Genomic DNA, 27,272 nt, shown 5'->3' with positions numbered 1-27,272 from the left:
TATGATATCCATAATCATCAATAACCATATTTGCAAAGAATTTACAGATTGTACCCTGGCAAAATGCTTGCTTGAGAAATTGTGGTTTGCTAGGTTTAGGCTAGTATTTTAGAATTGTAGCAACTAGGCAATGGCGGAGCGATTTCTGCATATTTAGCCTTTAATAGATGCATTGTGATCTGTCTAATGCTTTGCTCTTTAACGCACCTTGGATTGAATCTCAACCTAAGTGTCTATATCTCAGAGGCTATATCATACCCTGTCTGCCCGTCCTGAATGGTCTCTGGTAGACAGCGGTCACGTGTCTCAGGCAGCATCCTGGCCACCAGGCAAGCCAGCAGGGCTATGGAGCAGAGGAGGACCTGCGGAAGGTCCCTCCACACCTTGTCAAGCAGCAGAATGAGAGGGGCCAGAGAAACCCCCAGGCGACCCATGGACGAGTTGTAGCCCATGCCATTCTGCCTGAAAGACAGAGAGAGAAATATACAGAACACACATTTTGACCTGTCTGTCTTTAGTTACACTTTAAATCGGAGACATAGGTGTGATTTACCTGACCACAGTAGGGAACAGCTCAGAACTGTATAACACGACAGTTGTGAAGGATGCTGCCGAGCAACCCTTCCCCAGCATCGCCACCACCGTCCTTAAAACAAACATGTCTGAAGTGGAGGAGAGGAACGACATGACCTTTCCTTTAAGTCAACGTTTCCCACCATATTTAAATATTTAGGATGAGTTCATGAATAACTGAAAGACTGGAACACACCCCAGCAGAACTCGATGATAACTTGTGTAGAGTTGTGATAACTCCTTTAGAGATGTGATAACTTGTGTAGAGTTGTGATAACTCCTTTAGAGATGTGATAACTTGTGTAGAGTTGTGATAATTCGTGTAGAGATTTGATACTGCCAGGGTCTGTTCTAACCCAGCTCTAACACACCTGATTCATCTAAGCATGGTCTTCAATTTATAAAACTATAGTTGAATCGGGTAGTATGTCAGTGCTGCACTAGAGGAAGGGCAGTATTAGTTGACAGCATCAATACATTATAAGATGTCTCCTGGACTTGAATTGACCGCCTCCCTGATTCCCCACAAAAAAGCACTCACCTCTGGGTAGGAAAATATTAATAGCGAGACAGATCCTAGCAGAGATCCTACTTCTGTGTTTCTCCTGCCCACCTTATCCAGAAGGTAGTATCACTGATAGTGTGACTGGGAGTTCTATGGCACCATACATAAACTGGGTTAGATATATGTTGAGCCCAAATCCAGTGATGTTGAAGCTAATGCCATAATATGTTGAAGCCACACGATACCTTTGGATTAGAAATCAGGTTGGCATTGTTGGTGTTGTTAAACAGTGTAGAGCTATGTCATGTGTTTTGACACAGTTTGAGGTGAGCTAAAAGTCTAATTTAAAGTTGAATTTACATTTCAGGATATTCTCTTATGTGGATATTAGATCAAAACGGTCAAATGAAATCTTACCCAACTTGACGTGGTCCTTCTGTAGCTCAGTTGGTAGAGCATGGCGCTTGTAACGCCAGGGTAGTGGGTTCGATTCCCGGGACCACCCATACGTAGAATGTATGCACACATGACTGTAAGTCGCTTTGGATAAAAGCGTCTGCTAAATGGCATATATATCTATCTATATATCATATATATCTTGATAGCATCAATACATTCCTACATTATTGTGTGTGGCCAGACATGATGAACATGCGTTTACTAAAGCAACTTGTATCAGATATCATGAGTCCTGGAATATTCACCACACTATGCCTGTGAGTAGAGCCAGTCTCCTCATATTTGGGGTTCTGATCAAGTCCAGGTAGGAGTAGGTTCTGTCTTTTCTCTCTGTCACAATGATACTGGACAGCGTCTGGTGGCGAGAAGAACAGAGGCGGATCAGTTGCTGAATCTCAAATCAACCCTTAGACTTGATCTCCTCGACGCACCTGTAGATATGAAAAGATTGGATATACATTAGCAATATGGACAAAATCCCACCCAGGCTTTAAGAGGGAAAGTCAACAGGTCCTAGATCTATTTGTGCTGTCTTGCCAACTCTGACCATAGGAGTTATCAAGACAGTCCCTGTGCACAAGAAGGCCAAAGTAACCTGTCTAAATAACTATCGCTCCATAGCACTCACATCTGCAGCCATGAAATGCTTTGAAAGGAAAGTTATGGCTCACATCAACACAATCATCCCAGACAACCTAGACCCACTCCAATTCGCATAACACCCAAACAGATCCACATATGACACAATCTCTATTGCGCTCCACACTGTCCTTTCCCACCTGGACAAAAGGAACACCAACGTTAGAATTCTGTTCGTTGACTACAGCTCAGCGTTCAACACCATAGTGCCCTCCAAGCTCATTACTAAGCTAAGGACCCTGGGACTAAACACCTCCCTCTGCAACTGGATCCTCAACTTCCTGACGGGCTGCCCCCTGGTGGTGAGGGTAGGCAACAACACATCCGCCACGCTGTCCCTCAACACAGGGCCCACTGACACTCTTGCACTGGCTCTATGTACAATCACTGGACTCTACCCACTCATACTACACTGACACTCCAACACTAACATATACACATATACACACACACACATACTACATATGCTCACACACACAAAACACAAACACATCCATATTGACTCCACACACGTACACTTTCACACTCTTTTATACTCTTCACATGCTGCTGCTACTCTGTTTATTATCTATCCTGATTGCCTAGTCACTTTTACCCCTGCCTACATGTAAATGTTACCTCAATTATCTCGTACCCCAAGCACATTGACTCGGTATCCTTGTATATACTGTAGCCTTGCTATTATTTTATTGTGTTACTATTTTGTGTTAATATTTCCTTTTTATTTGGTCATTTCCGTTAAGTATTTCACTGTATAATCTACACCTGGTGTACTCAGCGCATGTGGCAAATACAATTTGATTAGATTTGTGCACAAACAGATCTGGAACCAGGCTAGAAGGAAGAGTGAAGGAATTTAAATAACCATATTGCTTAAACTTATCCTATCCTGGCAATTGCTTACCTCTGGTGTAATTTTGGATGCAAACTCCTGCTTCTGGTTAATCTGGGCACATTGTTGCAAATAAAAGTTTGCTTTCTCAAACTTCCCATTGGCTATGAGCCACCTCTGGCTGACTCAGGAATCCACCTATTGGAGGAGGTAAAGATGTTATTCACAATAACACAGCAACTGTTAACTGTTAACTGTCCATTCATTTGTTTGTTAGTCCCTCCCTCCCTCTGACCTCCATGTGAGTATGGCCAGGGCGAGAGGTGAGGTGACCACTATGGTCAGCTGTCTCCAGTCGTTCACACAATAGGCTATGGCTGGAATCATGGAGTTACCAAACGTCCAGGACAGGCTGTCAATCACTCCCACTAATTTTCTGTGCTCAATGTCCACCCACTCCGCACCTGAGGATGGCACAACGCAACACCAGATGAGTCAAGGATAGTCTCTGAGACACCACGTGGGTGTGTGTGTGTGTGTGTGTGTGTGTGTGTGTGTGTGTGTGTGTGTGTGTGTGTGTGTGTGTGTGTGTGTGTGTGTGGTTGTGTGCGTGTGTGTGTCTGGTTGTGTGTGTGTGGTTGTGTGCGTGTGTGTGTGTGTGTGTGTGTGTGTGTGTGTGTGTGTGTGTGTGTGTGTGTGTGTGTGTGTGTGTGTGTGTGTGTGTGTGTGTGTGTGTGTGTGTGTCTGGTTGTGTGCGTGCGTGCGTGTGTGTGTGTGTGCGTGTGTGCGTGTGCGTGTGCGTGTGTGTGTGTGTGTGTGTGCGTGTATAATCACTGAGTACTGATGAGATGGTGACGATGCCAGTGATGCCGAACCCAGTGAAGAACCTGAGCACAGCAAACATTATGAAGGAGGTGGAGAAAGCACTGGCAACACCAAACTGCATGCCAGAGATATAGGACACCAGGAGGATGGTCTTCCTACCAAACCTAGAGAAAAAAGACAACAGGTGAAGATAAAGAGAACAGAAAAATATCTCATTACATTAAGTAACTTTCTCCGAGCTAGAATGGCCCATACGGCATGGGCCTATTTCCTGTCTCTGTAGTGTGAGGCAACTCCCCTCTTTCAATTAGAAATATAATAAGATAAGCTTATGTAAAGAGAATACAAATACAAATGTCCCCTTAATTTGATCTATTTAAAAAATATTAAAGACCAAATGTAGCTGTTTTTATATCAATGTCATATTGTCAGTCTCTCTTGGATCAAAGTAGAGGAAAGATAAATGTTAATGTGAGAAATGTGTTGAAATAGCTCTGACAGACAAACTTACCCCACCAGACATGCCACCAGGGGTCTCTACACAGCCCCAAATCCAGAATGAATTCAAGGAACTCCCTTCCATTTCAAATTACTCAAGCAAACAGAAAAATGTACTTTAATAAATAAATAAAAACAGCACAATGCCTCTTCCCTTTCTTTTCCTTTTTTAGGAGGTAGATCAGCTTTAATATTGCAGATAGATTGTCGCTTCCCTCAATGTAATTGTCTTTATAATTTCCAATCCCCCTATTTTACCCTAATAACTCATAGGCATATGTGTACTGATGTATGTATGCGTGTAACTGCTAGATGTTACTGAATGTAAATGTACTATATGAAAATGAAAATGTAATATATGAATGTATTAGGATGTGGGCATAGAGTAATGGGTCTCTCTGTTTCTCTCAGTGTTGTGTTAGTAGGACCTTTCTAGGTCCTATTGTTATTATTTTAAATGTGTGTAGTTCAGTCCTTGAGCTGTTCCTGTCTATTGATGTTCTGTAATATGTCATGTTTTATGTTTCATGTGGACCCCAGGAATAGCTAATGTCGCCAAGCCCACTGGCTACAGGTTATCTACAAGTCTCTGCTAGGTGAAGCCCCGCCTTATCTCAGCTCACTGGTCACCATAGCAGCACCCACTCGTAGCACGCGCTCCAGCAGGTATATCTCACTGGTCACCCCCAAAGCCAATTCCTCCTTTGGTCGCCTTTCCTTCCAGTTCTCTGCTGCCAATGACTGGAACGAACTGCAAAAATCACTGAAACTGGAGACTCATATCTCCCTCATTGGCTTTAAGCACCAGCTGTCAGAGCAGCTCACAGATCACTGCACCTGTACATAGATGGGCTGTTTACCTCATCCCCATACTGTATTTATTTATTTATCTTGCTCCTTTGCACCCCAGTATCTCTACTTGCACATTCATCTTCTGCACATCTACCATTCCAGTGTTTAATTGCTATATTGTAATTACTTCGCCACCATGGCCTATTTATTTCCTTAACTTACCTCATTTGCACTCACTGTATTTAGACTTTTTGTTTTCTTTGGTTCTACTGTATTATTGACTGTATGTTTTGTTTATTCCATGTGTAACTCTGTGTTGTTGTATGTGTTGAATTGCTATGCTTTATCTTGGCCAGGTCCCAGTTGCAAATGAGAACTTGATCTTAACTAGCCTACCTGGTTAAATAAAGGTGAAATAAAAAATATATTTAAAAAATGGGGACATAGCCGAGAGAAGATGTTTGCGGGTGGGGGTGCTGCAATTCTTTTTGCATACGGCTGTATCGGTCTGATAATGCAGTAGTAAAGGCTCAATACAATACTTTTGTGGGAGAAAAACATGTCTCCCGAGCTGCAGAGGGCTAAATGCAGAAGACACATTTCACTTGAAGGCATTCAGTTGTACAACTGACTAATTATCCCCCTTTCCTATATCCGTCCGCTAATACAGGAAAGGCCAGACCGCAGCCGTCTATGCCCGCAGATTGACGAGGGCGGCATTTTCTGAGCTAAACTGACAAAGACACACCTCCAACAACAACACATAAAACCTCACATAATTCTGCCCAAAAACAATTACAATTTCTCTCAACAGTGGCATGTGGACTTTTTAGGTGAGCGCTGATGCCTGTAATGAAGTAGTGCCCACTTTGTGAAAGGCAGGGGCGCATTATATTTTGCTTGTCCATTCCCAGCTGCCACGCTCCACCAACATTCCGTCAAAATGAACGAAAATAAATAATGTAGCAGATATAGGATATGGTAGAAAAAGTATGTAGCTTTTTCTGCAGCTTACAGGCTGGAGATAAAATGTATAAGTATTGGGACAGACACTTTTTACATCATGCAGGTTTCTCTGATAAAATACCCTAACCTATAAGGCGCCGAATCATATAAATAAATTGTGCTGACATGTTAACAAACCACATATACTAAAAACAGTAGAGGCCAAAGTAAAATTGACAATATGAAATGGATAATCAGGCTACTCAAAACTGCTGTCCAGAAGTTTCACCCCTTGGGCTAAATTGTCATGATCATTGGTTTCAAGTTTGTATCCATGGCGAAAAATAAAATACTTATGCATTTCCCAATGTGTAAACACATTGCAAATAGGCTCAGAATAACTCCTGATAAAGTTGGGTAGATGATATTCATAGCTTAAACAGCCAAATTGTTTAGTGTGGTGGAAATGTAATAAAGCCAATGGAAAAGCTTGTTTTAGACACAGTGGGACTAAGACATGGATGAGCATTCATAAAATTACATTGCAGGCAGACACTGTAGGATACACCCCAGTAAGCACAGACCGACGCCAATGTCTTTTGGATGTCTTTTTTTGGTCCTGTCTGGACCAGCAATCTTTTTGTTTGTTGCAGTCTACAATGGTCTTGATTTCCACACCCACAGACGTTAGTTTTTGGACCAGTCTAGACCAGCCTTGATTTTGCTCAACTATAGACACCTATGTTTGGTTCGGATTTGGTGTGGTCACAACCGGCCTTGATTTCTGGAAAATACATCCTCTTTTCACTTTTCATTCAGAACCTAAATTGAACCTAACTTCAACGTCTGGAAAATACGGATTATAGACGTCTTTTCAACATAATTTTGCTTACTCTGAGTATTCTAGTTTTGCAGGGGGCAATATGTTTGTCTCACCTAGGGTGGCCGAATTGCCAGGACCAGCCCTGAATACAGGTGTAATAAAGGCCCAGTGCAATACTTTTGTTTAAAAAAAGGTCCCTGCAGCTAAAGACGGAAGAGTTGTAAAGGCCAAGTATTTTTTTTTTTACAAATAATAAATAAATATTCACATTTTTCAAGGTGCTGCAGCACCCTCAGAACTCCCATGGCTATGAATGGGGATCCTAAAAAAATATTAAATACTAAATACTAAACCTAATACAATTAGGTACCATAAAACAGTTTTCTATTAAAGTAAAAAAAATATATATAAAATAATGCTTTTTAGAAATATAATTATTTCTCAAGCAATAATTTTGAGGGGAAAACTTTTATAGGTTTGGAATTCTCTTTGTTATTGGTAAATTAACAAATTTGCCACCTGGTGATGTCACCAGGCGAGTCACAACTCCACCCATGCAAAACCTGCTGATTAGAAGGTCCTGTGTATATTTTATTTTCAACCAGAAACTGCTCTATATATAAAAAAGTATGTGGACACCCCTTCAAATTAGTGGATTCGGCTATTTCAGCCATACCTGTTGCTGACAGGTGTCTAAAATCAAGCACACAGCCATGCTGTCGCCACAGGCAAACATTGGCAGTAGAATGGAGCTCATTGACTTTCATCGTGGCACCGTCATAGGATGACACCTTTCCAACAAATTATTTGTCAAATGTCTGCCCTGCTAGAGCTGCCCCGTTCAACTGTCTAGGAGCACGAGCGGCTCAGCCACAAAGTGGTAGGCTACCTGCCCCAATGCATAGTGCCAACTGTAAAGTTTGGTGGATGAGGAATAATGGTATGGGTCTGTTTTTCATGATTCGAGCTAGGCCCCTTAGTTCCAGTGAAGGGAAATATTAACGCTACAGCATACAATGACATTCTAGACGATTCTGTGCTTCCAACTTTGTGGCAACAGTTTGGGGAAGGCCCTTTTCTGTTTCAGCATGACAATGACCCCATGCACAAAACAAGGTCCATACAGAAATGGTTTGTTGAGATTGGTGTGGAAGAACTTGACTGGCCTGGACAAAGTTGAGCTCAACCCCATTGAACAGCTTTGGGATTAATTGAAACGCTGATTGCGAGCCAGACCTAATCACCCAACATCAGCGCCCGACCTCACTAATGCTCTTGTGGCTGAAAGGAAGCAAGTCCCTGCAGCAATGTTCCAACATCTAGGAAAGGCTTCCCAGAAGAGTGGAGGCTGTTATAGTAGCAAGGAGTGGACCAACTCTATATTAATGCCCATGATTTTCAAATAAAATGTTAGACAAGCAGGTGACCAAATACTTTTGGTCATGTAGTATATCCGGGAAAAAACACAACTACCTTTTTTTTTTAAACACTTTTACGGTGTTTGTTTAATCAGCGGCAAAGAACAGGAAAAATGCATTTTGACTGCACTGGGCCTTTAACAACTTAACAACTTTTTTGTATCCATTCAGAGACAGTCTACTTCATGTTTTTAGGTCATCTTGGAAATCCAGAACTATCTAATTGCATCAGATGCTCAAATAAGATCTGGGGAAAGACATGTTAGGAAATGTACTAGAATGAGGAGGGGAAGCAGCGCGGTAGCTCCACCCTCCTCTCTTTCTAAGTTACCTGCGGGTCTATTGGCCAAATGATGCTAACAGTGATGCATTGACGGTTCCTCATTAGTCATTGCATCCGCACATTCTGTTGACAGACACTACCATACCAGTTATGTTACGTGTGTCTGTACACAAGAGATTTGTTTTAAGGTGACTCTAAAATCCACTGTCTATGAATTTATAAATGATTGTTAACTTACCTGTCACTCAGACTACCAAAGGTCATTGCTCCGAACATCACTCCCAAGAAGAAGATGGTGGCCGTCGCCTTATTTAGCCCTTTCTGGTCACACACCAAGTCCCACTGATGTAAGAGGTAGAAATAAGAATAAACAGACAACACATTCAAGGTACCGTATAAAAGAGAACAGCCTCTCTACTTCCATTTTGTGAAATAATTTAATTGAGTAGCTAGCACTGCAACAATATTCAAAGAGATTTGTAGAGATTTGTACTAACAAATAATACTTCATTTCTATGCAACCATGTGTAGTGGTCGAAGAATGACATTCAATGAGTACAACATGGCCTTTTATTCAATGAGACATTCATTGACTACATTATTACCTATAGTCTAGTGACAAAAAGACAGAAAAGCTTACCTCTGTAGCCAGAGTGGATTTGAAGGTGCTGTTGTCATATACCCATCCATTCTGACAGGGGACTGTAGCTAGGTCACTGTCATTGGAGTTGGACAGGAGGTGGAACTGGGGTTCTGGAAACATCTTGCAGGAGCTTGGAGTCCCATCTTCCTGTACTGGAATACTGACAGTCAGTCTCTGCTCCTGGGTCAGATTCCCAAAGACACCCTCATCATCCAGAGCGCTGAGGTCACAATGGTGAGAGGGCACAACAGCTATGAAGTTACCCAGCATAAAGTGACAAGGCAGGGTGAATCGAGCAACGAAGCTGATAATAATGATCATAATCTGGAACCGTCCAAATCCATTGATATCCGAGAGTAGGTGCTCAAACTTCATCTTCCACTTGGTTCAGACAGACTTCTTGTAATACTGAAAGCACAGCAATCACACTCATTCACATTCGTGCTTTGGAACCAAGAAAATATTTCATAATCTTTTACCAAGTCTAAAGGTTGTCTGTCTGTTGGTCCAACTGTCTCATTGTTAGAACTGTCTCATTGTTAGTTAAACCTTGCGAAACAGATCAATCTTTTACTGTGCAAAACAAATTAAATTAACCACTTCTGCTTGTTAAAGAATGCCTTTATATACATTAATTGGTGATGCATTGACAGCAAGTAGTTGCTTGAGCAACTAAATAATATTTCACCATTTCAAAGTTTCAGGAATTCACTAATATGTGAACAGTTCAAAACGAGAATGGAACATGATGTCTGTGCTTTTCAAACTCCATTGCTCATTGTCAAGCCAAACATACCTTGGCAATGAGTGACAAGTACTTGACAGCATGATGGCACCAACAGGCTGGGACTCAGGCTTGTTCCCACCCAAGTTTTTAGACCAACGGGAAATGAGACGAAGGTTAGATATGCTGAAACACATCACCATTTTTTAAATGTTTTGTTCTATTGATCGTGCCACTACAATAAAGGTATTTAACTGCATGGAAATAAAATCAATACACAGTCAGAATTATCCAAAATACAAGTTACAACTCGTGATAGGAGTTTAAGGAACCCAGTTCTAACCCAGTTAGGATAACATAGTACAGGAAACGTATGTATAGAACACAGATTTATTGCAAAGCCACATAGTAAGACACACAAACACCAGTATTTATGAAGAACAAAACAGTAGATTCAATAATGACCATGTAAGAAAAATGGGCTACAATTCATCTATCTTTCACCAAGTAATAAACAGGTAAGTAATAGTCCATCCACTTTTGGTCCATCCATTATATTTCTTCTAGGTAGATATTCTGCTCTGTCCATCTATCATGCACTTGCTTGAAAACTACTGTCTCTCTGAGTGACATGGATTCACATATAACTACATAACTAATCATTTTATAATCTAATAGCATCTCTGCGTGGATTCATGTAACCTCAACTGTTCCATTTCCATTCCTGTTTTCATCAGCTTGCTTCAGTGGATTGCCACTCTCTCCATCCAGTTCCGCTCTGCAAAGCATGAAAGGTGCAATTAGATGTTACATGGCCATTTGTCCAATTCTGAATACTGATTAAATAATGGGTAACCTTTACTTAAAGCGTATACGTATAATACTGTATGACTTGTTATGAGCCGTTGTAAAGAATCGGTTTAAGCCTTGGCATAGGTTTAATGCATTATAACTTGTTATAAGCATGCATGAGCCTTCATAAAAATTCAGTTTATGCATTGGCATGGGTATAATTAAGCAATAAAGTTCAAGGGGTGTTGTATATTGGCCAGTAACACCATGGCAAAGGGCTGTTCTTATGCACAACGCGAAGTGGAGTGCCTGGATACAGCCCTTAGCCGTGGTGTATTGGCCATATACCACAAACCCACAAGGTGCCTTATTGCTACTATGAACTGGTTACCAACGTAAATAGAACAGTAAACAAGTATTTCTGTGTCATGCCCGTGGTATATTGTCTGATATACACATAGCTGAAATGCTGTTCAGCCAATCAGCATCCAGGACTCAAACTAACTGGTTTAGAGTTATGCAATAAGGCCCCACGGGGGTGTGGTATATTGCCAATATACCATGGCTAAAAGGCTGTTCTTCAGCACGACGCAATGCGGAGTGCCTGGATACAGCCCTTAACCGTGGTATATTGGCAATATACCACAAACCCCCGAGGTGCCTTATTGCTATTATAAACTGGTTACAAACGTAATTAGAGCAGTAAAAATACATTTTTGTTATACCCGTGGTAGACGGTCTGATATACCACAGCTTTTCAGCCAATCAGCATTCAGGGCTCGAACCACCCAGTTTATAATGCTTTATAACTTGTTATAAGCATGTGTGAGCCTTTATAAAGAATTGGTTAAAGCATGGGCATAGGTATAATGTTTACAACTTGTTATAAGCATGCATGAGCCTTTATAATTTCTTATAATCAGGCCCATGGCAAGTTTTACAATGCATTATATAACTGCATTATTTTTATAAACTGTATTTGTTTCCCCTTTTCTTCACAAGCACTTGATTGTATCTTATAGGCCCATATGGGCTGGGCACTAAATGGTGTCTGAAACTGTAATTAAATAAATAATCAATCAATCATATACAGTATCTAGATGCTTTAGACACAGTATTACCAAATACAATTCCTGCTCTACCTTGGTTTTTCTATGTCCTCGATGAACTCTGGCAGGCGAACATTGTGTGTTTCTGGGAGGAGCAAAGCCACTAGTCCGGTACCAACAGCCACCAAGGCATATATCACAGCAGGGAGGAGCTCCCACACAACGTCCAATAGGGCGATGAGGGGAGCGATGGACACGCCTAGCCGACCCACAAAAGAGGTGTAGCCAACGCCGTTCTGCCTGAGGGACCAAGCAAAAAAGTAATTTAGAGTTCAAAAGAGGACAGATCTGTGCAAAAAATTATGATAATCTGTCAGTATAATTAAATTGGAAGCTTCACTTCAACAATGTGTGTTATAAGGAGGCAATAACATTACAGAATGTTTAGATATCATTTTTTTGTGTAGAACAGAGTTGACTGTCTGTCAAGTAGGAGTCGTGTTAGCTCTATTTGTTACATTTCTATCTGCAACATTGTGAAGGACATTTCACCTCACTGAATGCACACCAAGACTACAGGTGATTACATTAAGTGAACACTATGTGATATGGTAGTTTATTGGTCACTCACCGAACTACTGTTGGGTAGAGCTCAGTGGTATAAAGGAACATTATTGTGAAGGATGCTTCAGACAGGCCTTTCCCAAAAAGACCCACGATGGTACGAAACACCCACAAACCTAAGTGAAAATATGAAAACATGGATGACTGAATCTAAGGCTAACAACTCAAAAATACCCCCCAGGGCTCAAAATGCAAGTGCACAAAGAAAACAAACTGCGTTGATGGCATACGTTCCACAAGAAACTCAAATTGTAAGTAAGTAGGTAAGTAAGGAAAACATAAGTAAAGTGAAAACCCATTATTTGCTAACAATATCTTTCAGGAACCAACAAATACCTTGAGGAACAAATATGTTGATGAAGACACAGGTTCCAGTCAAAAGCAATGTCCCAACCTGTCCAGGTTTTCGGCCAAACTTGTTCAAGAAATAATAGACCATAATCTTTCCAGGCAACTCGATGGCAGCATATATGAACTGTGTGAAGTAGACATTCATGCCAAACCCAGTGATGTTCAAGCTGATGCCGTAATATGTAAATGCAACTCCATACCTACAGGTTGAAGAAAATAAGAAACTTAAGATCAAAAATACTTCTAAATGATATACATGTAACATTTCCACCTTCAACTAGAGCCAAATCAGTGGCGGCTGCTGATAGGAGAAAGGCTCATAATAATGGCCTATGATATCAAACACCTTGAACCCATTTGTTTGATGTATTTGATACCATTCCACCAATTCCGCTCCAGTCATTAGCACGAGCCCGTTCACCCCAATTAAGGTGCCACCAACCTCCTGTGGATGGCCCAATGGATGGCCAAATGGATTATGATAAGGTAAGAAGCAGTACTAAGCCATTTTAGGCGTTTCTATTTCTGTGTCCTTTAAGAATCTTGAAGAAATGGAAATGATGACGAAAATAGTACATGTTGCTCCTGTAAATTTGACAGCCAGACAATTTGGAGAGAAAACATTAAAGGGAAACTCTACTCAAAAAATATATTATTTTCATTAGTCCAGTGTTGATACAGTCCCAAAATGTTTTGTATGTCAGCAGTCAAGTTTTCAAGATATTGGACTTTCAAGAAGCAAAGTGTCACTGGCCACATTACCGTGATGATGTGTTTTGCATGTGGCCAATGATGTGGGCTAATGAAAAAAATACTAAAAGATTGTTTTTAAGTGGAGTTTCCCTTTTTGAGTGCATTTAAGATTAATTCTATGGCATCAGACCTTGATGAGATCCAAAAGTGTTTTCCCCTACTTACCATAGTATTCCTGTGCAAATGGCAAGTTTCCTTATATTTGGAGTTCTCACAAGGTCCACAAAACCGTACTTCTTCTCCTCATCTTTAACTCTTACTGCATTCGTAAGGGTCTGTGGGCAACCAAAAAAGGCATGCTTGTATGCATTTCTAGGTTTATCTTATTTGCTTACCAAGATGGCTCAGAATAGGTTTTCACCTGGTATTAGTTGGTATAAGGTATTAGTTTCACCATTGTCATGAAGCCACGCATGCTAAAATGAGCAGCATTTTCTGAGTATGGTGTCGATATTAGGACAGTGTAAGGGGTGCGTAACTGGTGTCAGGGAAGTCACACACAGGAGAGCAGAACTAGGTAATAGTCGGAGCAGTTTAATTGCAAAACCAACAGCATAAAGAATAACAAACATGGGTACAACACCCATCGCACACCAGTAAACATGTGCACTTACAACAAACAATTCCCCACAAAGACATGGGGGGGAACAGAGGGTTGAATACACAACAATGAATGAGGGAACTGAAAACCAGGTGTGAAAACAAGACAAAACAAATGGAAAATGAAAAGTGGATCGACGATGGCTAGAAGACCGGCGATGCCGAACGCCGCCCGAACAAGGAGAGGAACCGACTTCGGTGGAAGTCGTGACAGTACCCCCCCCCTCCAGCAGCGTGCCGACAACGGCCTCGGGGAAGACCCGGAGGGCGAGGTGCAGGGCGATCCGGACGGAGAAGGTGGAACTCCCGCAGCATTGAAGGGTCCAACACGTCTTCCACCGGAACCCAGCATCTCTCCTCCGGACCGTACCCCTCCCAGTCTACGAGGTACTGAAGGCCCCTCGCCCGACGCCTCGAATCCAGTATGGATCGAACGGAGTTCGATGTCCAGAGAGGGTGGAGGAAACTCCCGCACCTCAGACACCTGTAGCACAGCAGCCACCACCGGCCTGAGGAGAGACACATGGAACGAGGGGTTAATACGGTAATCGGGGGGAAGCTGTAACCTGTAACTCACCTCGTTCAGTATCCTCAGGACTTTAAATGACCCCACAAACCGTAGACCTAGCTTCCGGAAGGGCAGGCAGGGGCAGGTTTCGGGTCGAGAGCCAGACCTGGTCGTCCGGTGTGAACACCGGGGCCTCACTGTGGTGACGGTCTGCACTGGCTTTCTAGCACAGCACGGCGCGCTGAAGGTGAACATGAGTGGCGTCCCATGTCTCCTCCGCGCGCCGGGAAACAGTTGTCTACCGCAGGAGCCTCGGTCTGACTCTGATGCCAAGGAGCCAGAACCGGCTGATACCCCAGAACGCACTGGAAGGGGGAGAGATTAGTGGAGGAATGGCGGAGCGAGTTCTGGGCCATCTCTGCCCAGGGCACGAACACCGCCCACTCCCCCGGTCGGTCCTGGTAATAAGACCTCAGAAACCTACCCACATCCTGGTTAACTCTCTCCACCTGCCCGTTACTCTCGGGGTGAAAACCCGAGGTAAGGCCCCCGATGTTCTATAAACGCCCTCCAGACCCTCGAAGTGAAGACACTATGTCCTCAGGCACCCCATAGTGTCGGAAGACGTGTGTAAACAAGGCCTCCGCAGTCTGTAGGGCCGTAGGGAGACCGGGCAGAGGGAAGAGACGGCAGGACTTAGAAAAACGGTTCACAACGACCAGGATCATGGTGTTACCCTGTGAAGGAGGAAGATCGGTAAGGAAATACACCGACAGGTGCGACCAAGGCCGTTGTGGAACGGGTAAGGGGTGTAGCTTACCTCTGGGCAGGTGCCTAGGAGCCTTACACTGGGTGCACACCGAGCAGGAGGAAACATAAACCCTCATGTCCTTAGCCAAAGTGGACCACCAGTACTTCCCACTCAGACATTGCACCGTCCGACTGATGCCTGGAGGACCAGAGGAGGGTGACGTGTGGGCCCAATAGAACAGCTGGTCACGGACAGCTGATGGAACGTACAGACACCCAGCGGGACACTGGAGGGGAGTGGGCTCTACATGTAGCGTCTGCTCAATGTCCGCGTCCAGCTCCCACACTACCGGCGCCACCAGGCAGGAGGCCGGGAGTATGGGGGTGGGATCCATGGGCAGCTCCTTTGTGTCATATAGCTGGGACAGTGTGTCTGCCTTCACGTTCTGGGAACTTGGTCTGTAAGAAAGGGTGAAAACAAAACGGGTGAAAAATATGGCCCACCTTGCCTGGCGAGGGTTCAGTCTCCTCACCGCCCAGATGTACTCCAGATTGCAGTGGTCAGTCCAGATGAGAAAAGGGTGTTTAGCCCCCTCAAGCCAATGTCTCCGCACCTTCAAAGCCTTGACAACAGCCAACATCTCCCGGTCCCCCACATCATAGTTTCGCTCTGCCGGGCTGAGAAGAAGGTAGCGCCCCGTGCATTGACTCAATCGCTGTGGCTATGAGCGGTAGCAGGTAACTGTACCTCACAGTGATCTGGTTTAGACCTCGATAGTCAATACACGGGCGCAGACCCTCCTTCTTCTTCACAAAAAAAGAAACTTGAGGGTGAAGTGGAGGACCTAATGTACCCCTGACGCAGGGATTCAGAGACATACGTTTCCATAGCCGCCGTCTCCGCCTGTGACAGGGGATACACGTGACTCCTGGGAAGTGCGGCATCTACCAGGAGATTTATCGCACAATCCCCCTGTCGATGGAGTGGTAATTGAGTCGCCTTCTTTTTGGAGAAGGCGAGAGCCAAATCGGCATATTCTGGGGGGATGCGCACAGTGGAGACCTGGTCTGGACTTTCCACCGTAGTCGCACCATCGGAAACCCCTAAACATCTCCCGAGCACTCTCGCGACCATCCTGTGAGAGCCCTCCGTTTCCAGTGGGGAAACAGTGGGGTCATGACAGGCTAACCAGGGTAGGCCTAGCACCATGGGAAACACAGGAGAGTCAATGAGGAAGAGACTGATTCTCTCCTTGTGAACCCCCTGCGTCACCATGCCCAGGGGAGCGGTGGCCTCCCTAATCAACCTTGACCCTAATGGTCGACTGTCTATGGTGTGAACGGGGAGGGGCACATTCACAGGAACAATGGGGATCCCTAAACTATGGGCGAACGATCGGTCTATAAAACTCCCAGCCGCGCCTGAATTGAAGAGCGCCTTATGCTGGGAATGCGGGGAAAACTCATAAAAAGTGACATGGACCCAACAGACCTGCTCTGGACGTCCGTGGATAGCCAGCAGGTTATCCAACCGAATGGACAGGTCCACCAGCTGGTCGAAGGTGAGGGTGATGTCCCTGCAGGCCAACTCCCGACGGACGTCCTCGCGCAAACTACAGCAATAGTGGTCGATCAGGGCCCTGTTGTTCCACCCCGCGCCGGTGGCCAGGGTCCAAAGGTCCATGGCGAACTCCTGAGCGCTCCTCGTCCCCTGCCTCAGATGGTAGAGATGAAATCCTCGAAATGGTCCAGCGCCACATCTCCTTCTCCCCACATGGCATTGGCCCACTCCAGGGCTTTCCCTGAGAGGCACAAGACGAGTGTGGACACTCTCTCACGGCCCGAAGGAGCCGGGTGAGCGGTTGCCCGGTAGAGATCTAGCTGCAATAGGAAACCCTGGCAGCGTGCAGCCGTCCCGTCGTACTCCCCGGGAAGGGCGAGACGAATCCCACTGGGACCGGGTGAAGGGGAGGCGAGTGGTGGATGCCCTGTTTGTGCTGGTGGAGGCGCTGGATGAACTCCCTGTCTCTCCCAGCGATCTATGTTTTGGACGACTCGGTCCATGGCGGTGCCGAGATGGTGGATCATTGCTGCTTGCTCATGGATGCACTCCTCAACCCCTATACTAGGGGCACCTGCTCCCGCTGACTCCATTTTCAAGATGGGGAATTCTGTAAGGCGTGCGTAACTGGTGGCAAGGAAGTCACACGCAGGAGAGCAGAACTAGGTAATAGCAGGAGCAGTTTAATTGCAAAACCAACGGCATAAAGAATAACAAACATGGGCACAACACCCATCGCGCACCAGTAAACATGTGCACAAGCACTTACAACAAACAATACCCCACAAAGACATGGGGGGGAAGAGGGTTAAATACATAACAATTAATGAGGGAAATGAAAACCAGGTGTGTAGGAAAACAAGACAAAACAAATGGAAAATGAAAAGTGGATTGACGATGGCTAGAAGACCGGCGACGCCGACCGCTGCCTGAACAAGGAGAGGAACCAGACTTCGGTGGAAGTCGTGACAGACAGTCTTAGTCTCAGCAGGACTTGTGATTGAAAGATGCCCTGTTGAGACTAAGGCTATCCTAACATGATACCACATATGTGAGCATTAAATGTACCTGTGGTGTGATCTCAGCCATACACTTGGATCTGTTGTTCATCTTGGCACATTTCTCCAGGTAGAAATGGGCTTTTTCTTTTTCTCCATTCGCTAAGAGCCACCTAGCAGACTCTGGAAGCCACCTGCAATGGCACAGATCCCTGATGACACCAGGCAAGGCCAACAGATGGTCTCTAACAATAATGTTATGTTGTTAGAAACCTTTCCTTTTAGTAGATATATATACCCTTAGTAATAGTAAGGTCTGACTTCACCATTACATCCACAAACATTTCAACAAGTTTTACCTTTACATGTTTTACCACCGGACAAGTTTTAACGTTGAACTCATCAAACCAAGTATAACACATAACATCAAAGTAAAATGGGTTGTGTACCACCAGGTAATGACAGCCAAGACAAGAGGTGAGGTAACTGCTATGGTCAGCCACCTCCAGTCGTTCACAAAGTATGCAATGCTAGCTAGCAGCATGTTTCCACCTGTCCAATCCAGGCTTACTATCACTCCAGCAAATGTCCTGTGTTGAATGTCAAACCATTCCACACCTGTAGATATGTCCAAGAAAGAGAGTTTAGAATTAATTATATTTGAATGTTAAAGTAAATACCGATCTTTATGCTAACACTTACATCTAATGTAAAGCAACTGATGTTGATACCAAGCAACCATTTTTTTGTGTTTACTTTCAGATTTGTCTCAACATAATTTGCAGAGTGCCTCTACAGTCAAAGTTCATGTTGAACAAGTTGAATATTCATAGAAGCTACAGAAGGAACAGAAAATATCATTCAGTCATGCAATATATCACTAAATCAATCATCAACCTTTTAATATGAATAATTTATGAAATCCCAGTGTATTTAATTTAACCCAAAATTGAACCAAGATCAATTCCCTTGAGGTCTAAAACCTTTTATAGAGGGAGACTATAATAGCGTTATACATTTTACCAGACACTCTTGTCAAGAGCATTTACAGGAGCTATTAAGATTAAGTGCCTTGCTCAAGATTTTTCACTTAGTCGGCTCTGGGATTTTAACCAGTGACCTTTCAGTTACTGGCACAATGCTCTTAATTGCTAGGCTACCTGTATAACACTTTAATATGTATAACACCATACAATACAATGCGCAATCAGGGACTAACTCACTGAGTACAATGGAGATTATGCTTATTCCAGATAGTGTCATTCCGGTGAAAAATCTCATGATACAAAACATGACATAGGAGGTGGAGAAGGCGCTGGTAAAAGCAAACACCATAGTTGCTAGGTAAGCCACCATCAGCATTGCCCTCCGGCCGAATCTGTTCAGAGAAAAATAAAATATTATAAAGGCAATTATCAGTACAGTATATCATGATGTAGTGTTGCCATATTTCTATACACAATGCAGCTAAGTGAAACACAACAATATGGTATTAAACACGAGACACTATCAGAATATTTCATTTCTGTAAAGGATTCAATTGAACACCAAAGTCTGGACCTAATATAGTGTATAAGAGGTCATGCAAGAAGTTTTGTAATTGTTCCTATGTTGTATGAAATAAAGATTTGTTGGTCTATGGTGTGTAATGAGGATCCAGACACTGCACTTGACATATTTATGAAATTGCTTAATCCAGTTACTAATAAGCATGCCCCGTTTACATTTTTTTTTACTGTGAAAACAGTTAAATCCCTGTGGATTGATGAGGAATTGAAAAATTCTATGGTTGAGAGGGATGAGGCAAAATGAATGGCAAATAAGTCTGGCTGCACAACCGATTGGAAAACGTAATGCAAATTGAGAAATCATCTGACTAAACTGAATAAAAAGAAGAAACTAAAAGAGGAAAAGAGGAATGATATAAAGCTTTGGAGCACCTTAATTGTCATTTTGGGTAGAAAGGCAAACTCAGCTCCATCATTCATTAAATCAGATGGCTCATTCATCACAAAACCCACTGATATTGCCAATTCCTTTAATGATTGTTCATTGGCAAGATTAGAAAACTTCAGCATGACATGCCAGCAACAAATTCTGACACTACACATACAAGTAGAACTGATCAAATTATGAAAGACAAGCATTGAAGTCCGTAAAGTGAGTGTAGAAGAGGTGAAAACATTATTGCTGTCTATCAAAAATGACAAGCCAGCGGGGTCTGACAACTCGGATGGAAAATTACTGAGAATAATAGCAAATGATATTGCCTCTCCGATTTGCTAGAGGGCTCCCGAGTGGCACAACAGTCTAAGGCACTGCATCTCAGTGCTGGAGTCTTAACTACAGACCCTGGTTCAATTCCAGGCTGTATTAAAACTGGCTGTGATTGGGAGTCCCATAATGCGGCACACAATTGGCCCAGTGTCGTTAGGGTTTGGCTGGAGTAGACAGTCATTGTAAATAAGAATTTGTTCTTAATTGACTTGTCTGGCTAAAAAAATACAGTTGACTTTTACATACACCTTAGCCAAATACATCTGGAATTGTGATATAGTGAGTTATAGGTGAAATAATCTGTCTTTAAACAATTGTCCAACCTTAGTGCATGTAAACTTCTGACTTCAACTGTATAGTTTACATACACTTAGGTTGGAGTCATTAAACATATTTTTCAACCACTCCACAAAATTATTGTTAACAAACTATAGTTTTGGCAAGTCGGTTAGGACATCTACTTTGTGCATGACACAAGTCATTTTTCCAACAATTGTTTGCAGACAGATTATTTCACCTATAATTCACTTTATCACAATTCCAGTGGGCCAGAAGTTTACATACACTAAGTTGACTGTGCCTTTAAACAGCTTGGAAAATTCCAGAAAATGATATCATGGCTTTAAAAGCTTTTGATAGGCTAATTGGCATAATTTGAGTCAATTGGAGGTGTACCTGTGGATATATTTTAAGGCCTACCTTCAAACTCAGTGCCTCTTTGCTTGACATCATGTGAAAATCAAAAGAAATCATCCAAGACCTCAGAAAATAAATTGTAGACCACAAATTTCCAAACGCCTGAAGGTACCACGTTCATCTGTCCAAACAATAGTACACAAGTAAATAACACATTGGGACAACGCAGTAGTCATACAGCTCAGGAAGGAGACGCGTTCTGTCTCCTAGAGATGAACCTACTTTGGTGCGAAAAGTGCGAATCAATCCCAGAACAACAGCAAATGACTTTGTGATGATGCTGGAGGAAAAAAGTACAAAAGTATCTATATCCACAGCAAAACGAGTCCTATATCGACATAACCTGAAAGGCGGATCAGCAAGGAAGAAGCCACTGCTCCAAAACCACTGTTCTAAAAAAAAACAGACTATGGTTTGCAATTGCACATGGGGACAAAGATCGTACTTTTTGGAGAAATGTCCTCTGGTCTGATGAAACAAAAATAGAGCTGTTTGGCCATAATGACCATCGTTATGTTTGGAGGAAAAAGAGGAAGGCTTGCAAGCCGAAGAACACCATCCCAACGTGAAGCACAGCGGTGGCAGCATCATGTTGTGGGGGTGCTTTGTTGCAGGAGGGACTGGTGAACTTCACAAAATAGATGGCATCATGAGGGAAGGAAAATGATGTGGATATATTGAAGCAACATCTCAAGACATCACTCAGGAAGTTAAAGCTTGGTCGCAGATGGATCTTCCAAATGGACAATGACCCCAAGCATACTTCCAAAGTTGTGGCAAAATGGCTTAAGGACAACAAAGTCAAAGTATTGGAGTGGCCATCACAAAGCCCTGACCTCAATCCTATAGAAAATTTGTGGGCAGAACTTAAAAAGCGTGTGCGAGCAAGGAGGCCTACAAACCTGACTCAGTTACACCAGCTCTGTCAGGAGGAATGGGCCAAAATTCACCCAACTTATTGTAGGAAGCTTGTGGAAGGCTACCCGAAACATTTGACCCAAGTTAAACAATTTAAAGGCAATGCTACCAAATACTAATTGAGTGTATGTAAACATCTGACCCACTGGAACTGTGATGAAAGAAATAAAAGCTGAAATAAATCATTCTCACTACTATTATTCTGACATTTCACATTCTTAAAATAAAGTGGTTATCCTAACTGACCTAAAACAGGGAATTTTTACTAGGATTACATTTCAGGAATTGTGAAAAATTGAATTTAAATGTATTTGGCTAAGGTGTATGTAAACTTCTGACTTCAACTATATATCTTCAATCTAAGCCAACTAGAAAGTGTGTTCTGTCAGGCCTGGAAGGAAGCAAAAGTAATACCACTACCCAAGAATATTGTCTCAAATAGCCAACCAACCAGCCTGTTACCAACCCTTTGTAAGCATTTGGGAAAAATTGTGTTTGACCAGATACAATGCTATTTTACTGTAAACAAATTGACAGACTTTCAGCATGCTTATAAGGAAGAACATTCAACAAGGACAGCACTTACACAAATGATAGGCTATTGTAAAGTGGCTGTTCCACTGGATGTCTTAAGGTGAATGCACCAATTTGTAAGTCGCTCTGGATAAGAGCGTCTGCTAAATGACTTAAATGTAAATGTAAATAGGCTGAGAGATATTGCTGTTTTGTTAGACTTCAGTGCGGCTTTGACATTACCGATCATAGTCTACTGATGGAAAAATGTATGTGTTATGATTTTTCACCCCCTGCTATATTGGATAAAGAGTTACCTGTCTAACAGAACGCAGAGGGTGTTCTTTGATGGAAGCATCTCCAACATAATCCAGCTAGAATCAGGATTTCACCAGGGAAGCTGTCTAGGCCCCTTACTTTTTTCAATCTTTATTAATGACATGCCACTGGCCTTGAGTAAAGTCAGTGTGTCTATGTATACGGATGACTCAACACTATACAGCTATACAGCTATACAGCTGCTACAGTGAGTGAAATCACTGCAATACTTAACAAAGAGCCGCAGTTTGTTTGAGAAGGGTGGCAAAGTAAGTTAATCCTAAAAATATTTTAAAAATTAAACTAAGAGCATTGAATTTGGGACAAATCATTCACTAAACCCTAAACCTCAACCTCATTTTGTAATACATTTTGTGGAAATTGAGCAAGTTGATGTGACTGTCATGATCAAAACATACAATAGTAGCTAAGATGGGGAGAAGCTGTCGGTAATAAAGCGCAGTGCTGCCTTTTTGCAACACTATCAACAAGGCAGGTCCTACAGGCTCTAGTTTGTAGCACCTGGAATACTGTTCAGTCATGTGGTCAGGTGCCACAAATAGGGACCTCTGACAATTACAATTGGTTCAAAACAGGACACCACAGCTGGCCCTTAAAATGTACACAGAGAGCTAATATTAATAATATGTATGTAAATCTCTCATTGCTCAAAGTGGAGGAGCGATTGACTTCATCACAACTTGTTTTTGTAAGAAGTGTTGACATGCTGAATGCACCCAGGTGTCTGTTTAAAATACTAGCACACAGCTCAGACACCCATTCATACCCCAAAATACGTGCCACCAAAGATCTCTTCACAATCCCCAAGTCAGGAACAGACTATTGGAGGTGCACAGTACTACATAGAGCCATGGCTATATAGAACACTATTCCACATCATGTAACTAATGCAAGCAGTAGAACCATATTTTAATATATAAAAATAAACCTTATGGAACAGTGAGGACTTTGAAGAGACACACACACACAGGCACACATACACATGATAAGACACGCACACTAAACACATGTACACATGGATTTTGTATTGTAGATATGTGATAGTACAGTAGTGGTTTGAGGGAACACACTTAACGTCTTGTGAAAAGTGTTATGAAATGTAATGTCATGTAATATTTGAAATTGTATACAACTGCCTTAATGCTGCTGGACCCCTGATTATTGTAAGGTATATAGGCTTGAAGTAAGGGTTCGTGTTAGTGGATAGTTGGTTAAAATGGTGTTGAGAGTTAATGAACATCTACAAACTAAACATTGATTTCAGATTTTCCAAATAAAGTGTTGCTGAATTATCACTTCAGCACCTCTAATGTGAAAGTTTATGGTAGTTGCCTAAAAATAAATGAAGAAAAAACATCCCATTTATTGGGATCAAGCTTTCGCTTTATCAGCTGGTACTGTATCTCTGCTTAGGATCAATGAATGGTTAACACAATGCTGATAATTATGTCCTTATCCTACTTTCCAACTTTTATATAACACACAGAATTAATTACGAAGAAGAGCAGAGGTGTAGAGAATTGGGATCCTTAATAAATACAAATAGTTTTAACTATGCAGCTATTTTCCAGCCAAAGGAAAGGGACATTGTTTCATGTATTATCAGTAGTTTTAGAATGTTTTTGAATGTATTATGGATCCCCATTAGCTGCTGCCAAGGCCCCTACTCTACTACCGCATATCTTCGACACAAAATCCATGTGTACGTGTGGGTATAGTGCATATGTTATGCTTTTCTAACTTTAGTAGTAGATGTAAGGAGAATCAAGTACCTTTACCTTTATCTGTCAAAAACAACAGATGAATGAAGACATGGCACCTTTGACATGTTACTTTGTATGTAATATTAAACATGTGTTGATGTAATATTAAACATGAAGCACTGAGATCGACATGCTTGCTTGACTCATTGTGCTGGCATCTTCCTGCGGACCTGCTGCTCCACAGCTGTACTCTCTGATTTGATGAAGGAAAAAAGACTCTGCTTCCCTCATCAGTGTCTCTGTCTCTGTTGAGCGAAGTGCCACAGACACACTTGGGCCCATCAGACAAGCTGCTGCAGAGGTTGGATCGAAGTGCCAGAGGATTCAGTATGCATGCAAAGCGCTCACGCAGTGACTTCAGGAGGACCTGTGCCAACTGTTTTGAAACCGTAGTTGACTGCAAGTCTGCCTCAAGGTTAAGAAGACACTGCACTGGCTGTCAGTTTTTGGAGTTGGTTGATGTGGATTGAAAACGGCTTAAGCAACTTCACAAGCTGCTCTAGCTTGGCCCAGTCACTGGTCAGCCAGTTGGACGGTGTGGATTGTGAACGGCTCCAGCAACTTCACAAGCTGTTCTAGCTTGCCCCATTCATGCTCCATGCACACCCTCGAATTTCTTCCCTGTTAGCTACTGATAGCTAGTACAAGCTAGGCCTATTTGAAACATCAACATTTGATTTCTGCTCAAAGTTTAGAAGAAAACAACTAAAACTAAACAATTTATGATGTTTTTTAATTTTATTTTAGTTATTTTCTGCATCATAGATAATAGTTTCAGTATAGTTAAGTTTCAAATGTTTTTTTTCGATTGACATTTTTTTTCAGTTTACTAAATTATTTTTCCAATTTTATTTTTTATTTATTTTCAGTTTTCGTTTACTATAATAACCTTGGTGTGTATACGCAAGTTTGTGTGAAGTAGTAAGGGTCCTTTCTGTATGGTGCATACATACCTGTCACTGAGGAAACCGAATAAAGGAGCCCCACACATTACTCCAATGAAGAAAATGGTGGCTGTCGCTTTGTTCATCCCTTTTCTATCGCATACAAGGTCCCACTTAAAAGAGATCATAACAATAACCCTGGTGTCATGAGTACAACGGAACAGTTACAAAGTGATCAACATGTTCAATGCTTTCCATCTAGAAAGCAAAATAGCTGGAAAAGGAAGAGACTTACCTCTGTAGCCAGAGTGGATTTGAAGGTGCTGTTGTCATATACCCATCCATTCTGACAGGGGACTGTAGCTAGGTCACTGTCATTGGAGTTGGACAGGAGGTGGAACTGGGGTTCTGGAAACATCTTGCAGGAGCTTGGAGTCCCATCTTCCTGTACTGGAATACTGACAGTCAGTCTCTGCTCCTGGGTCAGATTCCCAAAGACACCCTCATCATCCAGAGCGCTGAGGTCACAGTGGTGAGAGGGCACAGCAGCTATGAAGTTATTCAGTAAGAAGTGACATGGCAGGGTCATGCGAGAGAGGCTCTGAATCAGGACGATCATTGTTTGGAATTTTCCAAATCCATTGATTTCTGAGAGGACATCGTCAAATTTCATTTTGAAAAGCACTTTGGAGTCGCCAGAACTCCACTCAATAAAGTAGCAGCAACCACCTCTAATGCTGTCTGCAGAGACAGTCCTCTGCTCTTCTCACAGTTGGTAATTCATTCTTTGTGTTATATAAAGGTTGGAAAGTAGGATAAGGACATATTTACCAGTGTAACACGGTTATATTGGTGATTCCCCTTGCCACTTTATTGTTAAGCCAATGGGTTTTTGGTTTGAGTTTTGTCTTGCCTTCACCTACTCAACATGGCATCTTATTGGCTGGTTTGCGTAGCTTGCTTACGAGGGGGGATGTTCCAGTTAGAATCATCCCAGTGAACAAGCACCAAACCAGCGTTAAGTTGTTGGTTGCAAAGCACTGTCGTCAAAAGTGATTCATATATTTTGTACAGTGCGTGAGTGCAGAGTTGGGTGGTGAGCCGTGCATTGCATGACGTGCAATTTTGTGCTGTTCCTATCAGGTACATTGTTAAATATATTATATTGTAATTGTATTATTTTGGTAACTACTCCAGTGAACAAGCACCAAACCAGCGTGCGTGAGTAAAGAGTTGGATGGTGAGCCGTGCATTGCATGACGTGCAATTTTGTGCTGTTCCTATCAGAATAAATCTCCATGACTGGTGCTACACGTTGGAGTTCCGTGTCGATGACTGATTGTACACAACGCAAGAAGAGTACTGTTACAGTGGTGCCGTGACTGTTCTTCTGGATCGGATCATCCTTCGCTGGATTTCCATCTCAGAACTTCGCCGTGGTTGCCGTTGAAGAATCAGATAAGACGTTGCTTGTGCAGTTTATGGCGATATCGCATTTCACCACAAGAGGGCGCCACTAGAACGTTTTATTATCGAAATTGATGATTTCTTTTGTGTTACTTGTTTATTTGAAATTCTAATGTATATCTGATATAAGTAGGGTGAGTTTTACCAGTGTACTAGATATAGGTTAGATTTTGACGTGAGGTAAAAAAAAATATATATATATATAGATATACATGTTTTGCTATTTACATTTTTATTAGGGTGTTGATTTCCCATTGTTAAAATGGAAGGTGTTGGGAGAAGTAGGGGTTTCCTGTCATTTAATCTGTCACCATCTGTTGGTAGGGGTTCAGCCAAAATTCCAGTTACTTCTACACCTATGCCTAAACTGGAGGGTTTTGATGATAGTTTACCCATGGACATGCCCAAGGATGTGTATGAAAGAGTTTTGCCAAATACAGGGAGTGGGGAGGTCTCCATGGGTTTCATAG

General features: G+C 42.5%; 1 protein-coding gene and 1 pseudogene across 1 annotated transcript; both read right to left on the bottom strand.

Moving 5' to 3' along the window:
* Positions 1–75: 75 nt before the first annotated feature.
* LOC118361144 (solute carrier family 22 member 7-like) lies at positions 76–9,610 on the bottom strand (annotated as a pseudogene).
* Positions 9,611–10,335: 725 nt separating this feature from the next.
* Positions 10,336–26,189, bottom strand: LOC118361617 (solute carrier family 22 member 7-like). Its single transcript, XM_035741697.1, has 10 exons — positions 25,631–26,189; positions 25,405–25,508; positions 19,169–19,323; positions 18,395–18,563; positions 18,016–18,139; positions 13,694–13,803; positions 12,761–12,975; positions 12,432–12,540; positions 11,894–12,100; positions 10,336–10,737 (listed from the first exon to the last, which is right to left on the bottom strand). The coding sequence occupies exons 1-10, from the start codon at positions 26,006–26,008 to the stop codon at positions 10,653–10,655; spliced, it is 1,656 nt and encodes a 551-aa protein (XP_035597590.1). The 5' UTR covers positions 26,009–26,189; the 3' UTR covers positions 10,336–10,652.
* Between the last annotated feature and the right edge of the window lie 1,083 nt (positions 26,190–27,272).

This window comes from Oncorhynchus keta, chromosome 2 (assembly GCF_023373465.1).
Source record: "Oncorhynchus keta strain PuntledgeMale-10-30-2019 chromosome 2, Oket_V2, whole genome shotgun sequence".
In the NCBI taxonomy this organism is placed as follows: domain Eukaryota; kingdom Metazoa; phylum Chordata; class Actinopteri; order Salmoniformes; family Salmonidae; genus Oncorhynchus; species Oncorhynchus keta.
This window is presented reverse-complemented; position numbering and strand designations above follow the sequence as displayed.

What these genes read in the sequence shown, in the direction of transcription:
- LOC118361617 (XM_035741697.1), bottom strand. Translation starts at nt 26,008, where the DNA reads ATGAAATTTGACGATGTCCTCTCAGAAATCAATGGATTTGGAAAATTC. An exon ending in CATAATCTCCATTGTACTCA is followed by an intron (nt 18,564 to 19,168) that starts GTGAGTTAGTCC and finishes ACATATCTACAG; the next exon opens with GTGTGGAATGGTTTGACATT. An exon ending in GAGGACATAGAAAAACCAAG is followed by an intron (nt 10,738 to 11,893) that starts GTAGAGCAGGAA and finishes CATGCTTTGCAG; the next exon opens with AGCGGAACTGGATGGAGAGA.